This window comes from Syngnathus leptorhynchus, chromosome 18 (assembly GCF_054491065.1).
Source record: "Syngnathus leptorhynchus isolate UIUO chromosome 18, UIUO_Slep, whole genome shotgun sequence".
In the NCBI taxonomy this organism is placed as follows: domain Eukaryota; kingdom Metazoa; phylum Chordata; class Actinopteri; order Syngnathiformes; family Syngnathidae; genus Syngnathus; species Syngnathus leptorhynchus.
Genome location: NC_141212.1, coordinates 6367539 through 6384589, shown reverse-complemented (window position 1 = coordinate 6384589; position 17051 = coordinate 6367539). Strand labels below are relative to the sequence as shown.

General features: G+C 44.6%; 4 protein-coding genes across 6 annotated transcripts; 3 read left to right on the top strand and 1 right to left on the bottom strand.

The window, feature by feature from the left end:
* The first annotated feature begins 72 nt into the window (after positions 1 to 72).
* lrp11 (low density lipoprotein receptor-related protein 11) lies at positions 73 to 4529 on the top strand. Of its 2 annotated transcripts, XR_015068853.1 has the most exons (10): positions 73 to 727; positions 1144 to 1301; positions 1619 to 1760; positions 1840 to 1965; positions 2049 to 2064; positions 2141 to 2234; positions 2582 to 2749; positions 2850 to 2906; positions 2993 to 3082; positions 3163 to 3214. XR_015068853.1 is itself a non-coding variant. In XM_085937163.1 (9 exons), the coding sequence occupies exons 1-9, from the start codon at positions 196 to 198 to the stop codon at positions 3315 to 3317; spliced, it is 1614 nt and encodes a 537-aa protein (XP_085793289.1). In that variant the 5' UTR covers positions 75 to 195; the 3' UTR covers positions 3318 to 4529. The 2 variants fall into 2 exon arrangements, 1 of the variants encoding a protein (XP_085793289.1); XM_085937163.1 differs by having other exon boundaries at positions 75 to 727; positions 2049 to 2234; positions 3163 to 4529.
* pcmt1 (protein-L-isoaspartate (D-aspartate) O-methyltransferase) lies at positions 4379 to 8193 on the bottom strand. 2 transcript variants are annotated; one of them, XM_085937166.1, is made up of 8 exons: positions 7558 to 8193; positions 6548 to 6652; positions 6435 to 6466; positions 6211 to 6315; positions 6014 to 6134; positions 5853 to 5938; positions 5549 to 5782; positions 4379 to 5113 (listed from the first exon to the last, which is right to left on the bottom strand). In XM_085937166.1, the coding sequence occupies exons 1-7, from the start codon at positions 7733 to 7735 to the stop codon at positions 5603 to 5605; spliced, it is 807 nt and encodes a 268-aa protein (XP_085793292.1). In that variant the 5' UTR covers positions 7736 to 8193; the 3' UTR covers positions 4379 to 5113; positions 5549 to 5602. The 2 variants fall into 2 exon arrangements, with proteins under 2 accessions (XP_085793292.1, XP_085793291.1); XM_085937165.1 differs by having other exon boundaries at positions 5613 to 5782; positions 7558 to 8188.
* nup43 (nucleoporin 43) lies at positions 7823 to 10242 on the top strand. Its single transcript, XM_085937164.1, has 8 exons — positions 7823 to 8207; positions 8470 to 8592; positions 8671 to 8748; positions 8912 to 9074; positions 9148 to 9283; positions 9360 to 9511; positions 9605 to 9718; positions 9857 to 10242. Exons 1-8 carry the CDS (start codon positions 8088 to 8090, stop codon positions 10084 to 10086), a joined length of 1116 nt encoding a protein of 371 aa, XP_085793290.1. The 5' UTR covers positions 7823 to 8087; the 3' UTR covers positions 10087 to 10242.
* A 389-nt stretch (positions 10243 to 10631) lies between these two features.
* lats1 (large tumor suppressor kinase 1) lies at positions 10632 to 16872 on the top strand. Its single transcript, XM_085937073.1, has 8 exons — positions 10632 to 10802; positions 11232 to 11742; positions 12081 to 12171; positions 12256 to 13643; positions 14262 to 14844; positions 14988 to 15170; positions 15248 to 15354; positions 15435 to 16872. The coding sequence occupies exons 2-8, from the start codon at positions 11404 to 11406 to the stop codon at positions 15930 to 15932; spliced, it is 3189 nt and encodes a 1062-aa protein (XP_085793199.1). The 5' UTR covers positions 10632 to 10802; positions 11232 to 11403; the 3' UTR covers positions 15933 to 16872.
* The last annotated feature ends 179 nt before the right edge of the window (positions 16873 to 17051 follow it).

Here is a 17051-nt window from a genome sequence, read left to right as displayed (position 1 = left end):
AACGGCAGATTTCTAGCATTGTCACAATTCCCTCCCCCTGCTTGTGAAATACAAAATTCAAGGCACGACTGGATGTAGTAGGCTGTGCGAGTGCTTTTTCCTCCTCAGTCCGGCTCGTCATCGTCTGGGCTGTCCATCCTGATGTGTCTCACAGCAGTGAGGAACTCAGGGAGTGGTCTTACATAAGTAAACAAGATGGCTGTGATGCAGCATCACCGCTCAGCAAGGTTCACCTTCGCGATTTCGCTATTGCTGCTACTGCTTCTGTGCATCTTGCAGCCCATCCACACTCGGATTTCGGCTATATCGGACTTAAAATCCAAAATATCAGGAGTGGAGGAGCTACTGGAGGAATATCGCAAGCAGCTCCAGCAGGACCAAACGTATCGGCCGATAGAGGTGGCCGACTCCTGCGTAAGCGACTTCAGATCGGCTCGGGAGAGCATCATCCGGGCCAAGGCCTCCATCGAGCAGGGGGCCACTTTTCTCATGGCTCCGGAGCTAGTGTACACCTGGAGGGATTGCGTCCACGCTTGCTGCGCGCAGCCTCACTGCACCGTGGCGGTGGTCCAGGAGGAGCCGAGGCAGGCCGGGGACAATCTCAACTGCTATTTGTTCAATTGCACCTATAAGAGCCAAAATGTCTGCTCCTTCGCTCCGCAACCTGGTTTCGCCTCGCACAGCCGCTTGGTGAACGTCACGCTACCTGTCTCGGATGATGCACAAGGTGGGACACTCATAGTAATCCCACACTTTTAATTCTCAAAGTTTGATTACTTGTTTTCAATAGTTGTGAAATGTTTCTCTCGTTTTTATGCAATTTTAATTTTCCATTGTAAAGTATGGTAAAATATCTCTTATAAAATATGACCTGGGTACGACCTATATAGTTCTCACATTATCTGAACATTCATGAACTGCTAACTCCAGTTTCTAGATTACACTAACTAATGTGTTAATGATTGACTTTTTCAAGTTGGTCTTGCCACCTTATAAACAACATGACCACGAGCTGGTGTTTTTGAAAAAGAATGCTTGTTTTGTTTGTATTCTTAAGGAAATAAATAACTAAAATGTATGTTACAATACACCATAAATTAAATAGCATGTGTTGGAACCATCCAAACTATTTTTGTGTTGCAGAGGTTGACGAGCCCCCTCGCTGTGATGCAGGACAAGACGTTGTAATCCAGCTGCCCACTGACTGGGCGGTTTTGGACGGTCGTGACAGTGTGGACGACCGCGGGATTAATAGCTTTGATTGGACTCTCGTTAAGGGGGACCCAGCCATCACTATGAAGGTCAGTGACTCTGCAGATGTGAATTAACCGAATTTCAACATGGGATATAAAAAGCTTTAAAACAGAAGAATAAACACACAGTTTGCCTTTGCATTGTGCGGAGACTCACTCCGCATCAGGTTACATTTGTTCGCTTCTGTTCAGTCAACAGAGAGGCTTGTGGCCAGAGCTTCATAACGCATGGCAAAAGAGATAAAGAGTTTATTACAAGGTCAACACGTTCTGCTTTTCATGAACATTAAAAGTCCAAGTAAACACGTTAGGCTTAAAATACAAAGCCCAAAGAGTCATATGTGGATTTGTTGTGTGTTTTGCAGACGACTCATCCGGGGCTTCTGAAGATCACTGGCCTGCAGGAAGGTGTCTACACGTTCCAGATGACTGTTACCGACACATCCGGTCAAAAGACATCTGACAATGTGTCTGTTACAGTGTTGGCACCTAAACATCAAGCAGAAGGCAATGATTTCACTTATATTTCAAATTAATTTGATATTCAAGTATCTCGTCAAATTTATTTGTATTGTTTTGTTGACAGTGTGTACCGGCCATTGCTCAAATTACCAGTTCAAATGCGATGACGGCTGCTGTATTGACATAACCTTTGCCTGTGATGGGAAGCAGCATTGTCCAGATAGATCAGATGAAGACTTCTGCCCAAACTGTAAGAAAACACTCATATTTCCTTCCCCAAATGGAATTTTGAGGTATGAGAAGGAGCCACTCACTTTTTGATTCCTTGTTTAGTTGATGCCAACAGGAAGTCTGTGACCCACGTTGAAGGTCTGCCAATCCATCAGGTTCCAGTGACACACACTGTGGATAATTCTGTTCTCCAGACTGGGTCCAGGAACACCAATGACAACAGTAGATCTCAGGACAGGAGAAGGGTCACTCCTCTACCCAGTCTGCAGCAGGATTCAAACAATCAAGGTAGGTGACATGGTTTTATTGTCGAACACATATAATTTATAATAGCACGACTTATTACAATAGCAACAATGATGCAGCTCTTGTACTACAAATTATTAGATTGACTATTGTTTCGTGTTTATCCACACACAGAAGCAGATGGAGTCCATGTCGGCAGCCACTGAGTCATGGCACTGAGCGCTTAAATTCATTCTGCATTCCATGAGAAAACAGTTCTTTGCTTGCACACTTGCTGGGCCTTGGAACAAAGCGTCTCTGTCCCCTTCTGCCATTCGATCCCTGAATGAGGACATAAAGCAAAAAAAAACAAAAACGCATTTACCGTAATCGTGTTTCTGTCTCTGTAGATCCATGTTCCACCGCTCCAGTTGTTGGACCTTGTAAGGGCACTTTTGCACGCTGGTACTATGACCATGAAGCAGGAGAATGTAAACACTTCCTATATGGCGGTTGCCAGGGCAACCATAACAACTATCTCCAGGAATCAGACTGTGTCAGCGAATGTATACAAAAAAGTGAGGAGAGGCTTTCATTTTTTTAAAGACGCCTTTGTTTTTGACTACATTGTATTACTGATATGAGTAAATATTTTTTGTTTTTGGCATTGTTGTTTAGGTCCAGGTTTTAAACCAGCTACTGTGGCTCCTCCTATCACCAAGCAGACTGAAATAGGTACTATGGGTTGTTTCTGATTTTCAGAAGCTATCTCTTTTATAAGGCAGTTGTCATTTTAATTTTTTTATTGTACTTTTTTGAAGCTGCTCCTAAGGTCTTACAGAGCCAAGAGAGTGACATCCCATTTTCCAAACAATTTCCAGTTAAGGGAGGCCATCCGGTCCCTGAATCAGGTCAGAACCTGGTCAGATGTGTTTCATGCGTCGTGTTTATCTCTAACTTGCATCCCCCACCTGCTTCTCTCCTCTACCAGGTGCCATCCTTCCACTGACTCTGGGTCTGATCATCACCGCCCTCCTGCTGCTCATGATTGCCTGTCGCCTGAGACTCGTTCGCCACAAGCTGAAGAAGGCACGGCCGCTCACCACGGAGGAGTCCGACTACCTCATCAATGGCATGTACCTGTAAACACAGAATCTCTTGACAATTCTAAGCTGGGAAATAGAAAGGATGGAGCCATCAGAGCTGGACTTTTAAAAGTTGCACTGCATTTTTCCTGTAGCCTAACGTCTGTTATTAGTTTCATGTGAGCTTGGAAACGTCCCATCCTGCTCTTCTTCTATGCCTGATTGCTTCTAAACTGAAACTGATCCGAAGGGACACAAAGCCACTGACATATTTTGATGATTTTGAGTTTGTAAATGGATGAAAGCATTGGAATGTCATCTACTGGAACTAAATAAATATAGAGTTGATCACTCATTTAGCTCACTAAGTCCACTCTAGTTCATCCCAAAGGTCGTTTGGTTAAGGTCAGGGCATGAAAGAACTGAACTCATTTGGACTTGTTTTCATTTTGGCAGACATATTTTCCTTCAATGGAGTCAAAGATAATATATTTTTGTTTGTATTAGGGATGGGTGAGTACCAATAGCAAAAACCAGTACCAGCATCATTTTACGGTATCAGTGCTCGCAATACCAGTATCGTCCGCCCTATTGTGGTTAATTTACGATAAGGAACTAGAAAATCACCATTCAAAATAAAAATTATTTTAATTCCAATAATACAAAAGTCATGTAATTTTAAGAAAATTGATATATTGAAATGTAAAGGTCATTTTAAAACTATATCATTGTTTTGGGAGCAAATTTTACGTATCAAAAGTACTAATGGTATCGGTGCTTGGTATCAGTATCGATGACTCCTCAAAAACTCATTCTGGTACTGGTCTGAAAAAAAAGTGGTATTGAACATCCCTAGTTTATATTTTACATTTTTTGACATCTGTACAAAAAATAAATTGTGCCATTTTTCTGCTCGCAATGTGAAACTGACCTGTGGATAGAAATGTAGATACACCGAGTAGTGGATTGGTACACTAAGCTAAAATAAAATAGTCAAATACTACTCCTTGAACTCTGCAATGCATCCTTGCAAAGCTTCATGGGTATGTATCATGATCATATTTTACTATACTCTTACTATACATGGGTCCTGCCTGAAAACAAAAACATCCAAAGCCAAAACACAAGCTAACTCTTTATTGTCATATGCCATTCCAGAAATCATGACAATCATCACTCAGTTCACTCAAAATAAAATGTGCTTAAACTTTTTTCCCTCAAGACATTCATTTAAGACAGCTTGTTTTGGCAAAGCAGTGTCTGTGAAAAATCACCAGAGGGGCTTGCATTTGATGTTTCTCGGAAGCGCATCTTTGCCATGCACGTATTGGTGTGAATGGTCCGTTTTCTTTGGATGGAAACCATTTGCCGGTATGTATGCTGACTGCATCGCTAGGCTGTAGTATAAGATGGTCTTGAGTGCTGCAATTATTTGGGGCTCATCAGCTAATACTGCAATCAGTGTCTGAGTGGGAGGGGAGGGTGTGTGACAAGCTCATCTATCAGCAGAGGAATTGAAACTGCAGTGATGTGAATCACCTAATAGACTCAGGCTTTAAAGTCCAACATTCTTTTTTTGACGCAGAAATATGATACTATGTGTATATGGCTGACTGCATTCAAAATAAGGAAACTACAACAAAAAATGTTATTCAGGAATTGAACAAGGGTACAGCTTAAAGCGTTTTTTCTCTCCCTCTTCATTGATACTCTTTAGTCCATCAGGCTTAGTGAATAAACTTAAATAAGTAGTTTTGTTATGCTTTTGGAATTTGCCCCCCCCCCCGTCTGTGTTTCGGTCCAGGTTTGATATTAAAAAGGTGGCTTATGGACTGTCTTCCTGTTCAGAGTTCATCCCTGCAGGAAACACAAGTTTTGGATGTTAGACAAGGTGGAAAAAAGGCTAAATAACGCTTTGAAAAATTAGCTATAAATATGAAAATGTACATACAATCCGACCAGTTGGAGTGTTGTCTACATCTCACAGAGCAGAAGATCAAATAAAAGATAGTTGCCACGTTCCAAATGATTATTCGTGGGGGTCATGCTCACTAAGCCCAAAGACAAGCCTTCACAGTGTTGCTTTTTTTTTCCCTTTCAAGTTTTGTTAGCCTAGCGGGTATGATTTACCCACCGATGTGTGAGTTTTTAAAAATAAAAAAACAAAACAAAAAAAAGAGCGAGGAAACGTGCAGCTACTTGGCATGGTATGGAAGAAGCAAAATATGTCAGCAAGCAGCAAAAAGCAGCCTCTTGTGCTCCGTTGCCTGCTCCAAGCCATGCCCATTTCACCTTTTCCGCTGTGAGAAGGAGAGGGTGGAAGGGAGGGAGGGGGGAAGAAGGGAGTCACTTCCACCTGGACCACTGCTTGTCTTTGTCCGTTAAAGGCACATAGATCACCCCCATCAGGGGTTTCATTTTGGTGCTGCCATCCTCCATCTTGTCGTATTGCTCTAACATCTGGTTCCCCCCTGCCGGGCCTACGGGCAGAATGAGACGGCCACCGGGCTTCAACTGGTCCAGGAGCTGTGAAAGGAAGATTTGTGTCTGGATCTTGGAGGTTCTATCAGACTCAAGATTTCCAACTCTGACTTACAGCTTGGGGGACCGTTGCTGCTGCTGCTCCAACATGGATGGCGTCATAAGGTGCCTCTTCTGTGTAGCCCAATCGTCCGTCTCCGACTGAAAAAAAAACAGACGGGACAATTTATATACGCGTCGTCTTCTTAGTTCATTTGACGTTCATTAGCACACAACCTTTTAGCGTTACTCTTCCCGACGTGATTAAACTGGGGTCGTCTTTATTCACATTGGTAATAGCGTCGTCAACCAGCTCTTTAATGTGGTCAATGCCGACAACTTTCCCTTCAGGGCCTACCTGTGAAGGGCAAAATGGGATGCTGCTCATGTGTGGCACAATTACAAGCCAACGTTGCATTTTATGTGTGGCTCACCATTCGTGCAAAGCAAACAGAAAGGATTCCGCTGCCGGAGCCCACGTCCAGGGCTTTAGCACCCTCGTACAGCTGCTCTTGTAAAAGCTCCAGGGCATACGCATGCTGAGTGGGCACATAGAGACACAATTGAGTGAGCTTGTCTCAAGTAGATTCAAAAGGGCTTGTCACAAAGATAAGCTAAGGTCAAAGGTCTTATTAAGATTGACTGGGTGAACTCATACCATATGCGGGGCGCTGATGGTTGCTTGGAAGCCTTTTTTGGTTAAAAGAGAAGCATGTATTTGGTTAGTATATTTATTTAAGTGATTTGATTTCGATACTCCAGTAGACATACCTATTGACTGCGGCGAGTCCATATAAGGGTTACATCTAGAGTAATGAGCCCGGTCTGTCACCAGCATGACTTCATAGACCTTGTCGGACTTGATGATGCCATTTTCTAAAGATGCAAAATGAAGAAATACTTTACATCACATAAAAGCAGAAAGTTGTTCAATCGGATGTCAGTGAATAATGTAAAGACAATAGAATTTATTACGTCAATTAAATGTACTCTTTGAATGGATGGAAGAAATGTTATATACTAATATGGATAGTCACATAATGACAGCAGAAACTTTTCAGCCACCTGATGTTTGCACCAGGTATAATATAATACGTTGCCATATATAAGGTTAATTCAGCTCTTGTATTGAATGTCAGTAGACAAGGTTTGGGCAACATTAAGCCTATCAGGGAACCAAATTTGATGCAAAAGTATCCATCCTCATTAGTAATAATAGTAATAAATCTTGTGATGTTTCGAATTAATTAAATGTGTCTTGGCTCGATAGAGGTTGGAAAGTAGAGCACAAAACAGCAACTGAAAAGATTTGGCATCACTGCAATACAGACTGCAAAAGAACATACTGTGCAGGTTTTCAGCTGTCAGTGTCATTCAGGCAGGAGTCAAGTGGACGTTACTTTGATAGCATCAGTGAATGTGGGCAAAGTGCCTGCCTGGTTGGCTATACTCTGCAATCGTTGCCTCCTCCAGCGTCCCCAAATGACGCACATAAAGCTAACAAGCTAAGTGAACCAAACGAATAACGCCTAAAAGAACGATTAGTGACCTTGAATAGCCATTTTTTTGTGTTATGTGTCCTCTACTACGCAGGCGTGCGCCATGCAAAACGACGGGAGCGTGGTTTGTTGGAAAGGGGTGGAGAAACGTAACAACATGCAACTTAGCATAGCAACCAGCTAGCCCCCACTCGTGAACTAAACCTCCAAAATTAAAGCGGCTCCAGGCAACACTGGCGTTTGCCATAACTAGCTGCTGCTGTCCCAAGCATGCAAACTTACTGCGCAGGTTGTTGACGAGTTCTGCATGGCTAGCTCCTCCAGATTTCCACGCCATTATTAGGCAGACTTTGCGGGCTAAGTAGACAGCAGCCGTCAGTGCCGCGCCTGCGCCAACTGTTTTGCCGAGGAAGGTGGCAACCTCTAAAGCAGACGGAGCTGCCGATACGTCACCAGACATTCACGGTGAAGCTACAGCGGGGCAGCTCGTCTTTGAGGCAATATGCTGTAGAGTGGTGTCATTTCATGAGAAATAAATATTGAAATATATCCCTCTTCTACGAAGTTATTTCCACGTCGCTCACTCGTTCGGTTGAGATTTACAGATGTAGTGGCGATTATGACCGCTAGGGAGAGTGCTACTCATAGGTGATTTCTTCGCTTGGAATGAAGTTTGTCCTAATGGAAGTTCCGTAGCGTAACATTCGGTGGAGCGGTTGAAGCTCATGTGTTTGACGTTGAAAGCTAAAGCTAACTACAGTTAACGTGCATTTTGAAAAAAAAAAAAAAGAAACCCTAACTATTCTGCTCCAATGGAAAGTAGTAGTGCAAAATACGTCTCTCAGAAAATCAGTAAAGTCAGATGGCGACCGGTATCGCGTTCGTCTCTTCAGGAACCCGAAATCTTTGCGACTGGCTCTTGGGATAACGAGGTTAGTCGTTTTATTTTTAATAACGTGAGTGATTTTTTTTATATGTCGTGGTGTTTAACCACGAACTAGATGCGTTTTGTGAGTGTCAGAGCTGTGTTCGTGTTTATTCGTATAATCGTCACTCAGCTCGTGTTGAAAATGTAATCAGAAATCCAGTTAGTGTTCAACCTCTGGTCAAAAGAAATGTTTTTCATTGGATCTACTCCAATTGTGTCACATTATATTCTTTCTTGATTTTAAAACGATAACTCTGTTTTTATAGGACAACACAGTGTCTATTTGGACTATTGGAAATCATGGATTTTCTTCTATGGAAGAGGGAGTCGACTTAGACCCGAAGCTATTGTGTGAACATAAGCATGAGGGAGATGTTCTTGATCTTCAAGTAAGTTGCTCATTTACCTTGTCTTTATAAGCCACTGGATCTATTCTGTCTTAATGTAGCATGACACCATTTTTTCAGTTTCTAGACCAAGACAGATTCATCACAGCATCATCAACCGGAGGCATTACCATATTCTGCTACAACCATAACAATCAGGTACAAATATTATTGATGGAAATACAATTCAAGTGCTCGAACACATATTGCATCATATGGCCATGGAATGTAGAGAGTAAACTCTCAGGTCAAACTATGGGTTCCAGATACTGGTTAATGTCGGAATTCTTCAGATTTTAATTTTTTTTTTTTTTGCCCACAGGCACTATCCGTCTCACGCCAGTGGGCAGAAGCACATCATTACCCTTGCGACAATGCCCCATGTACTAGTGTGGTGTGCAACACACCCGAGATTGTTTCTGTAGGTGAAGACGGCAGGATTATTGTCTACAGAGCTGACCAGGAAGCAATCAGTCGTATCATAGGTTAGCTCCAGAATCCGGTTCCTGCTCTGCGCGCATCAATTCAATACTGTACATTCTTTTGTACATTTTCTAGAGAATGCAGATAGCAGCACAATTCACGCTGTGACTTACTTGAGAACAACTGAGATCCTGACGGTCAATTCCATCGGCCAACTCAAGATGTGGGATTTCAGGCAACAGAACAACTCCCCGTCGCAGATTCTTTCCATGTAAGATTACACAAGTCAAAAATGTAGCATCAGTTTATCATAACAGATGGATATAAAAATAGCATTGTGATTTCAGGTCAGGAGATCTAGTCCCCCTGCACTGTGTGGACACACATCCAAATCAGCAGCACATTGTAGCCACGGGAGGCCAAAATGGAATGCTCTATGTTTGGGATGTCAGGCAAAGCAACACGCCATTGTCACTCATGGAGGCGCACTCTGCTGAAAGTAGGATTATTTTTTGTTATTCCATTTATTTATTTTTTTATACTTGTGGCACTTTTCATTTCAAATGTATTCAATATTATTGTTTGTCTGCAGTGTGGGAAGTCCACTTCCACCCAATGAACCCTGATCATCTGTTCACGTGCTCAGAGGACGGATCACTGCTTCATTGGGAGACATCAGCTTCAGACATGCCAACCTTCTTGCAAGGCAAGTCTGATAAAGAGTGGACACTGTGTTTTAATCTTTCTCTGCCGTAGAACGTCTGCCATGTCAGCTCGACTCATGTTGTCATATAATCAACCTCAGAAAACTATATGAACCCGAAGTTTTAATTGTTTTTTCCAGGTGCTAGAAACAACAGCATGGTGTCCCGCAGTGCGATGGCTCCCGCTGGAGGCAACCAGTCCCTCATTGACGCATGGCTCAGCGGAGACTCGAGTAAAGGGCGTCTGGAGACAACTCACATGCTGCCCAGCCAAACGCTGTCCGTAAACAGTTTGGATGTACTAGGACAATGTCTCGTGTGCGGGACTGATGGAGAGGCTATTTTTGTAAACAGACAGATCCCAGTTTAGAGGCTTTTCAAATCATGTTGAATCACAATGCATATTCATTTGTGAAATTCCGTGGTGCTTCCTGAAACCTTTGTTAATCATTCCCTGAATATTTTACATATTTTTGTATAAATGCCAATTCAATACATTTTGAACTAAATAAATAAACTTTTGTGATTTATGGCATTTTTACTTTTCACATTTCAGATTTTTTTATCTTATTTAAAAAGAATTGACACTTCCAAGTCATTTTATTTATACTATTATTTACAAAGTATTGCCGATATTACGAAAACAACCAGCATCCGGGTACTTTGTGAAAATCTCTTGTTCAATTCTTGTCACTTATACGTCCTGGTAGACTTTCAAAGTAAAAAAGTTGCTTAACGAACGGACTAAGCAAGTCCCCTAAAATGTAATTACTCCTTTCAAAACTACTGAATAATTGTATGGTTTCAACAATGTTTGGCTCGATCATATGCTGAATTGCTGGATCAGTTTTCATTTGCCCAACCCTTTTATCTTTAAAATAAGCGGAAGTGTTTTGTAATTACTTTGTGCAACTTGTTCCCTGTACTTGTCATTCAGCTATCCCAGGAATTCAACAGCAAACGCTATCAGCTAGTTCGCCACAATAAGGACATTTTGTTCAAACCTTCTTACTCGTTGACGGTACATTATTATTGATCGATTCAACAATAAAACTTTATCTAGGAAAGGCGCCGTTACTTACACTGGTGAGTTGTCAAGCGCGGCCGGCCAAGCGATTTAATGCAATTTGTGCTATTGCGAGCTAACATGCTAAGTACTCCGCAAGCCGTTGTTGCATTAGCTGAGCAGCAACACACATAGGCCGCGATGCTTAGCCTACTGTTTGCTTACTTAATTAAGTCATTTTGCAGACTTTGTTGAATTTTGTGATCGATGTGATTTACTATGATTTATTGATTACGCTTTTGATGCCAGATCATGCGCGTAGTGGCACTTAACCTTGTATTACCAATGACGTCAAAACAGATTCAGGCTCTTATTTTGTGATACACATTGTCCTCGGTTTTCACTTGAAACGGCATATGCTTGAGTCAAATTAGTTATTTCGCATCTAATTAACGGTGTTTGTGTGTTCTCTGCATCCCCTTTGTCCAACCTGTTGGACCACTTGACAGATGCTCTGAATGCCTCATCACGGACGGTGCACTCATGTCAGCAGTATACAAATGTGAGCTCGGTCTTTAACAAGACCCCCCACCCCACCCCGCCCCTTACGACCTTGGCTGCATCCTACACGGGGTGTCAGCTCCTCTTCAGCTCCCTCGTCGTCTTCGTACATGCTCTTACATGAAGAGAGGAGAGAAACCAGAGGGCTACAGGCAGATGCGACCCAAAACATTCCCTGCCAGCAACTACAGTGGCAACAGCCAACATATGCTGCAAGAAATCCGGAACAGCTTGCGAAACCTGTCGAAGCCCCCCGACCCACCCAAAGTGGACTTTAGCGGTAAAATGCTTCCAGAAGACCTAAGGCAACAGGGTCGCTCCTTCAATCCCAAGAACCCGCACCATAAGGCCTTGAGGGAGATCCGTGAGTCCCTTATGCCTTTCGCCAATGAGACCAGCACTTCAGCAGAGCTCAACAAACACATGGCGATGGAGCCTCCATTCGCTGGGTTTGAAGAGGTGTGTATTCAGTCAAGAAAGATTTTCACATTCTGCACGTACCGTAGTGATTCATAATCACAAGCTGCATCTTGTTTTTTGGAATAGCTATTTGAAGTATGTTCAGAATGACAAGTATGAAGATGACATCAAGTGTTATCAGTTCTATCTTCCTTTTGATGAAATGCATAAAGTTCCCGGATAAGCATTGAGTAACGGAAGCAAGGAAATGAATGCTGAAATGTGAGATAGTAAAAATTGGATTCAACAGTTTGATCAAATTCATAGTTAATGTCCCAATACCATCAGTTGTGTTATATTGACCCATTTAAAAGATTTATTTTCCTATGCTTGTGCAGACCTTTGGTCACAGTATGGGGACCTACCAGGATTCAATGAGGGAACAGATGGTTGCCACCAACCAAAACACCGCATGCCTGAAAGCCCCAGGTGAGTGAACGTTCAAGTGGGCTGCCATTTTATAAATGCTTTATGTAAAGAATCCATAGAAACAATAATTCTTCATGTGCACAGGCGCTCCTCACATTCAGCAGTCCCTACTGAGGAGGCCTAGCTGGAAAGGCTCGAAAGAATCCCTCGCTCCTCGCCATGCCATGATGTACCGCTCAGAAAGTCCCGGCCCCCCTTCTGCGTTCCCGCAGGGACACCCCGGTAGCAGCCAGAGAGTCAATCCTCCCCTGCCGCCTCAGGTCCGGAGCGTCACGCCTCCTCCCAACCGCGGGCCCATGCCTTCGGCGTCTTCCTGGGACAGCAACCCGTCGACCAAGCGCTACTCTGGCAACATGGATTATCTAGTGCCTCGCATCTCCCCGGTGCCTCAGGGGGCCTGGTCTGACGGCTATCCCACCGCATCGCCTCAGAACCAGCGTGGGATCAGCCCAGTGCCTATGGGCCACCAGCCCATCATCATGCAAAGCTCGGGAGGAAATAAGTTTACCTTCCCTTCAGGCTGGTCTCAGAATGGCTCAGCTCAGGCAGACTACATGGCAGGAGGCAGCAGGCAACCGCCTCCCCCCTACCCGCTCAACCAGAGCAGCCGGCAGAGTCCCACTGACCAGCAGATGCAGGCCGGTGGGCCCGCTTCTTCGCCGTCGTACGTCAATGGCGGGAACATCCCCAATCGGAACAGCCACAATCTTGATATGTACAACATCGGGCCTCCCCATTCCTGGTCTCAAAGCCTCCTCGCCCCCAACCAGCCGTCTTCATCGGGCAGTAGCAGCAACCAGGATCTATCTCCGTCATGGCAGCACAACATGCTAGTACGCTCCAATTCCTTCAACAGCAGAGCAGCCCATCCTGCCAGCTCGCAGCCGTCCGCCACCACCGTCACCGCCATCACGCAAGCTCCCATCCTGCAGCCCGTCAAAAGCATGCGAGTCCAGAAACCCGAACTGCACACGGCCGTCGCCCCCACGCACCCGCCGTGGATGCAGCAAGCAGCTCCCGCCGCCCCCGCTTACCCGGAGCCCTCAGTCCCCGTTCCTCAGATCCCCGTCGTCGCAGAGGTACCCAGCTACCAGGGACCCCCTCCGCCCTACCCCAAGCACCTCCTCCAACAACAAGCTGCACCGTCACCCCCGGCGTACGACCAAGGGGCAGGTAAGCACAGCGCCAGCAAAGAGGAGCCGGCTGAAGACGAGAGCGCTCTGGGGGAGAAAGTAGCCGAAGGTTCAGAGAGCAACGCGGTGACAGAAAAGGAGAAGAAGCAGATCACCACGTCACCCGTTCCCGTGCGTCGCAACAAGAAGGACGAAGAGCGCAGAGGGGAGTCGGGTCGTGTGGCTTTATACTCCCCGCAGGCCTTTAAGTTCTTTATGGAGCAGCATGTGGAGAACATCCTGAAGAACCATCAGCAGCGTATCCGGAGGAGGAAACAGCTGGAGAGTGAGATGCAAAGGGTGAGAAATTGAACACAACCAATTTGTTAAAAATAAAACATCTTTTCCTGCTGCTATTCAACACTTTCCAGTCTTTGACTTCCTTTGCTGTTTTTCTCGGCCCTTCTTCCTCCCCCTTTCTCTTCTTGCTGTCACTAACAGCTGAGCTGAGAGGTAAAAGTATCTGATTGGGATGTACTCAAACACACACTCCTCTCACAGAGCCATGTTTGTTTTGCATGCCCCTTCATGTCTTCCATTTATTTTTATTTTTTTTATTCATCTCAACTGCATTTTTGTTTTGAAATACAGTGAGCCTGTGTTAATCACATATTGGAATATGTTTTGGAAAACATTTTGCATTATAATTCCACAGTGCCTCACTTTTACTCTGCGGCATGTACATTTGTCCAAATACGGCAACAAATATGCACGCTTCGAAGCTGTTTGTGCACGCCTGGTTAAAATTGACTTTAAAAGTGACTCATAACATTGAAACGCCAATCTAATGCGAGGAACACTTTATTGCCGAGTGTATTTTTTATTTATTTATTTTTTTACATTTCTAACTAGTAATGCATGTGTGTTCCTGTGTGATTATTTTGGCCACTTACTGACTCGTGACTCTTGGCTGCTTAGGTGGGCTTGTCGTCAGACGCCCAGGAGCAGATGCGTATGATGCTCTGCCAGAAGGAATCCAACTACATTCGGCTCAAGCGGGCCAAGATGGACAAGTGCATGTTCAAACGAATCAAGACCCTGGGCATCGGGGCTTTCGGCGAGGTGTGCTTAGCGAGGAAAGAGGACACGGGAGCGCTGTACGCCATGAAGACCCTTCGCAAGAAGGACGTGCTGCTCAGGAACCAGGTGGCCCACGTGAAGGCCGAGCGGGACATCCTGGCCGAGGCCGACAACGAGTGGGTGGTGCGTCTCTACTATTCTTTCCAGGACCGGGACAACCTGTACTTTGTCATGGAGTACATCCCCGGCGGGGACATGATGAGCCTTCTCATCCGGCTCGGCATCTTCAAGGAGGAGCTGGCTCAGTTCTATATCGCCGAGCTCACCTGCGCCGTGGAGAGCGTCCACAAAATGGGCTTCATTCACCGCGACATTAAGCCAGACAACATTCTCATTGACCGAGACGGACACATAAAGCTCACCGACTTTGGCCTGTGCACTGGATTCCGCTGGACTCATGACTCCAAGTATTACCAGAGTGGTTAGTATCAGAGCTTAGTAGGAGTTAGCAATTTTTTTTTTTTTTTTTCTCCCTTGAGTTGTTCAGGTTATGTTAATGGTGGAAACTGCAACACAAAGCATGACGTCAAAGCAGAACAACATTTTGTGTGACTTGTGTTGCAGGAGACCATGTAAGGCAGGACAGCATGGATTTCAGTAAGGAATGGGAGGATCCAGCCAACTGCCGCTGCACGGACCGTCTGAAGCCTCTTGAGAGGAGAAAGGCCCGACAGCACCAGCGTTGCTTGGCTCACTCGCTAGTGGGGACGCCCAACTACATTGCACCTGAAGTCCTGCTCAGAACAGGTACTCTGCTCCACTTTGGGAAGGCTTGAGTTGGTCTTCATGACTGATTGATGGGGAATGTCTGCCTTGTCACGTAGGATACACCCAGTTGTGTGATTGGTGGAGCGTGGGCGTCATTTTGTACGAGATGGTAGTCGGGCAGCCTCCATTCTTAGCGACCACGCCCCTGGAGACGCAGTTAAAGGTATGTGGACCATCGGTGTATATGAAGACAGACAGGCCGAGATGTTCCTTAGTGTAATGCGGTATCTGTCGTCCATCCAGGTGATTAACTGGAAGAGTACCCTTCACATCCCCCCGCCTGCCAAACTCAGTCCGGAGGCGTCGGACCTCATTGTGAAGCTGTGCCGTAGCCCCGAGGACCGCCTCGGCAGGAACGGCGCAGACGAAATCAAAGCCCACCCTTTCTTCAAGACCATCGACTTCTCCAACGACTTGCGGCAGCAAGCGGCGCCCTACGTCCCAACCATCGCCCACTCCACTGACACGTCCAATTTTGACCCCGTGGACCCCGAGAAACTGTGGAGCGGCGACAGCGATGGCGAGGATGACCTCGGCGACACGGGCTGCTGGTTCCGCAATGGCAAGCACCCCGAGCACGCCTTCTACGAATTCACCTTCCGCCGCTTCTTTGACGACAACGGCCACCCGTACAGCTGCCCCAAGCCCATTGCGTACGAAGGCCTCAACGAAGACGAGGCGGATTCCGAGGGACCCGAGCCCGAGGCGCCAGCTCAAGGCAGAGATCTCGTCTATGTGTAGCAATCTGGACGTGGTAGTGATGCTTGCTTCCTGACTGGTACCGTGGTAGGACAGTGTGTGTAATAGGAACTGCTCACATTTTTTTAGAGTCGTCTTAATTGGAAGATGGAGCAAAAGCTTTTTAAAATTGATTCATATTGGTCATCCAGTTAAGTCAGTCATCAGCTAGTTGCTGTACACCCATATGACCTAATTTGGCATAAACTTCCCTCAAGCTATTTTTTTTTTTTTTTTTATTGGCTTCTCAACTGCTTAATTTATTGACAAAATCCCAACTGACACAGTTCACTTTTAGTGTGGGTACTTTGATTAAATCTTTATTAATTTATATTTTGACTGGCTGTCGCTACTGGGACCTTAGTGACGTACGTGACTGGTGGATGATTAAAGTATTGATTGCTACATTTATTCATTGCGGTGCCTTTTTTTTCTTTCCCCACCAAATAGTTAATTCTCAGACTGGCATTAAATGTGTATGTAGAAGTAGACCATTGATTGAACTACAGTAGCTTTTTGTTTTATTTTTCTAATTTATACCCATATTTATAAATGAAGTTGTACACAGTTGATGTAAATAATTATTTTCCCTGTCACTTATGTTTTGTCCCCCTAAGGGCAGGCCCTCTTCAATGTTCACTACTGCTGCCTTTTACTTATTAGTATTGATAGTTTTTACTTTATTCTCATCTCATCCAAAGCACTAAATACAAGCGTTTAGTCATTAGACACGTAGAAAACACTTATTTTTTAACTCAGAATGTAGTTTTTTTTTTTTTTTAGACTTAATGGAGATCATTGGCCTTCTGCACTGGCTTTGTGTAGTCACACAAGATTGATAATTGTATATTTGTGTGTATAGTTGCTCTTGAGAGGTTACATGTATGGGAAGAGGGTGATCAATAAAGAATGTTGAGAATGAAACTTAACACATGCAAACAAACAGTATTGTATTATGAGTGGTGTGTCAAAACGTGAAAGCCAGACCTTTAGAGATATTAAAGGCCACGAGTTGGCTGTCTCCTGTTCTTTGCATTGTTTGTCTGTCAGGCTTCTTCAAAAGGAGAGTCATTTTGTTTTATTAAACAACGGTTAATTTCTTTTTGACAGTTGAACGCTAAT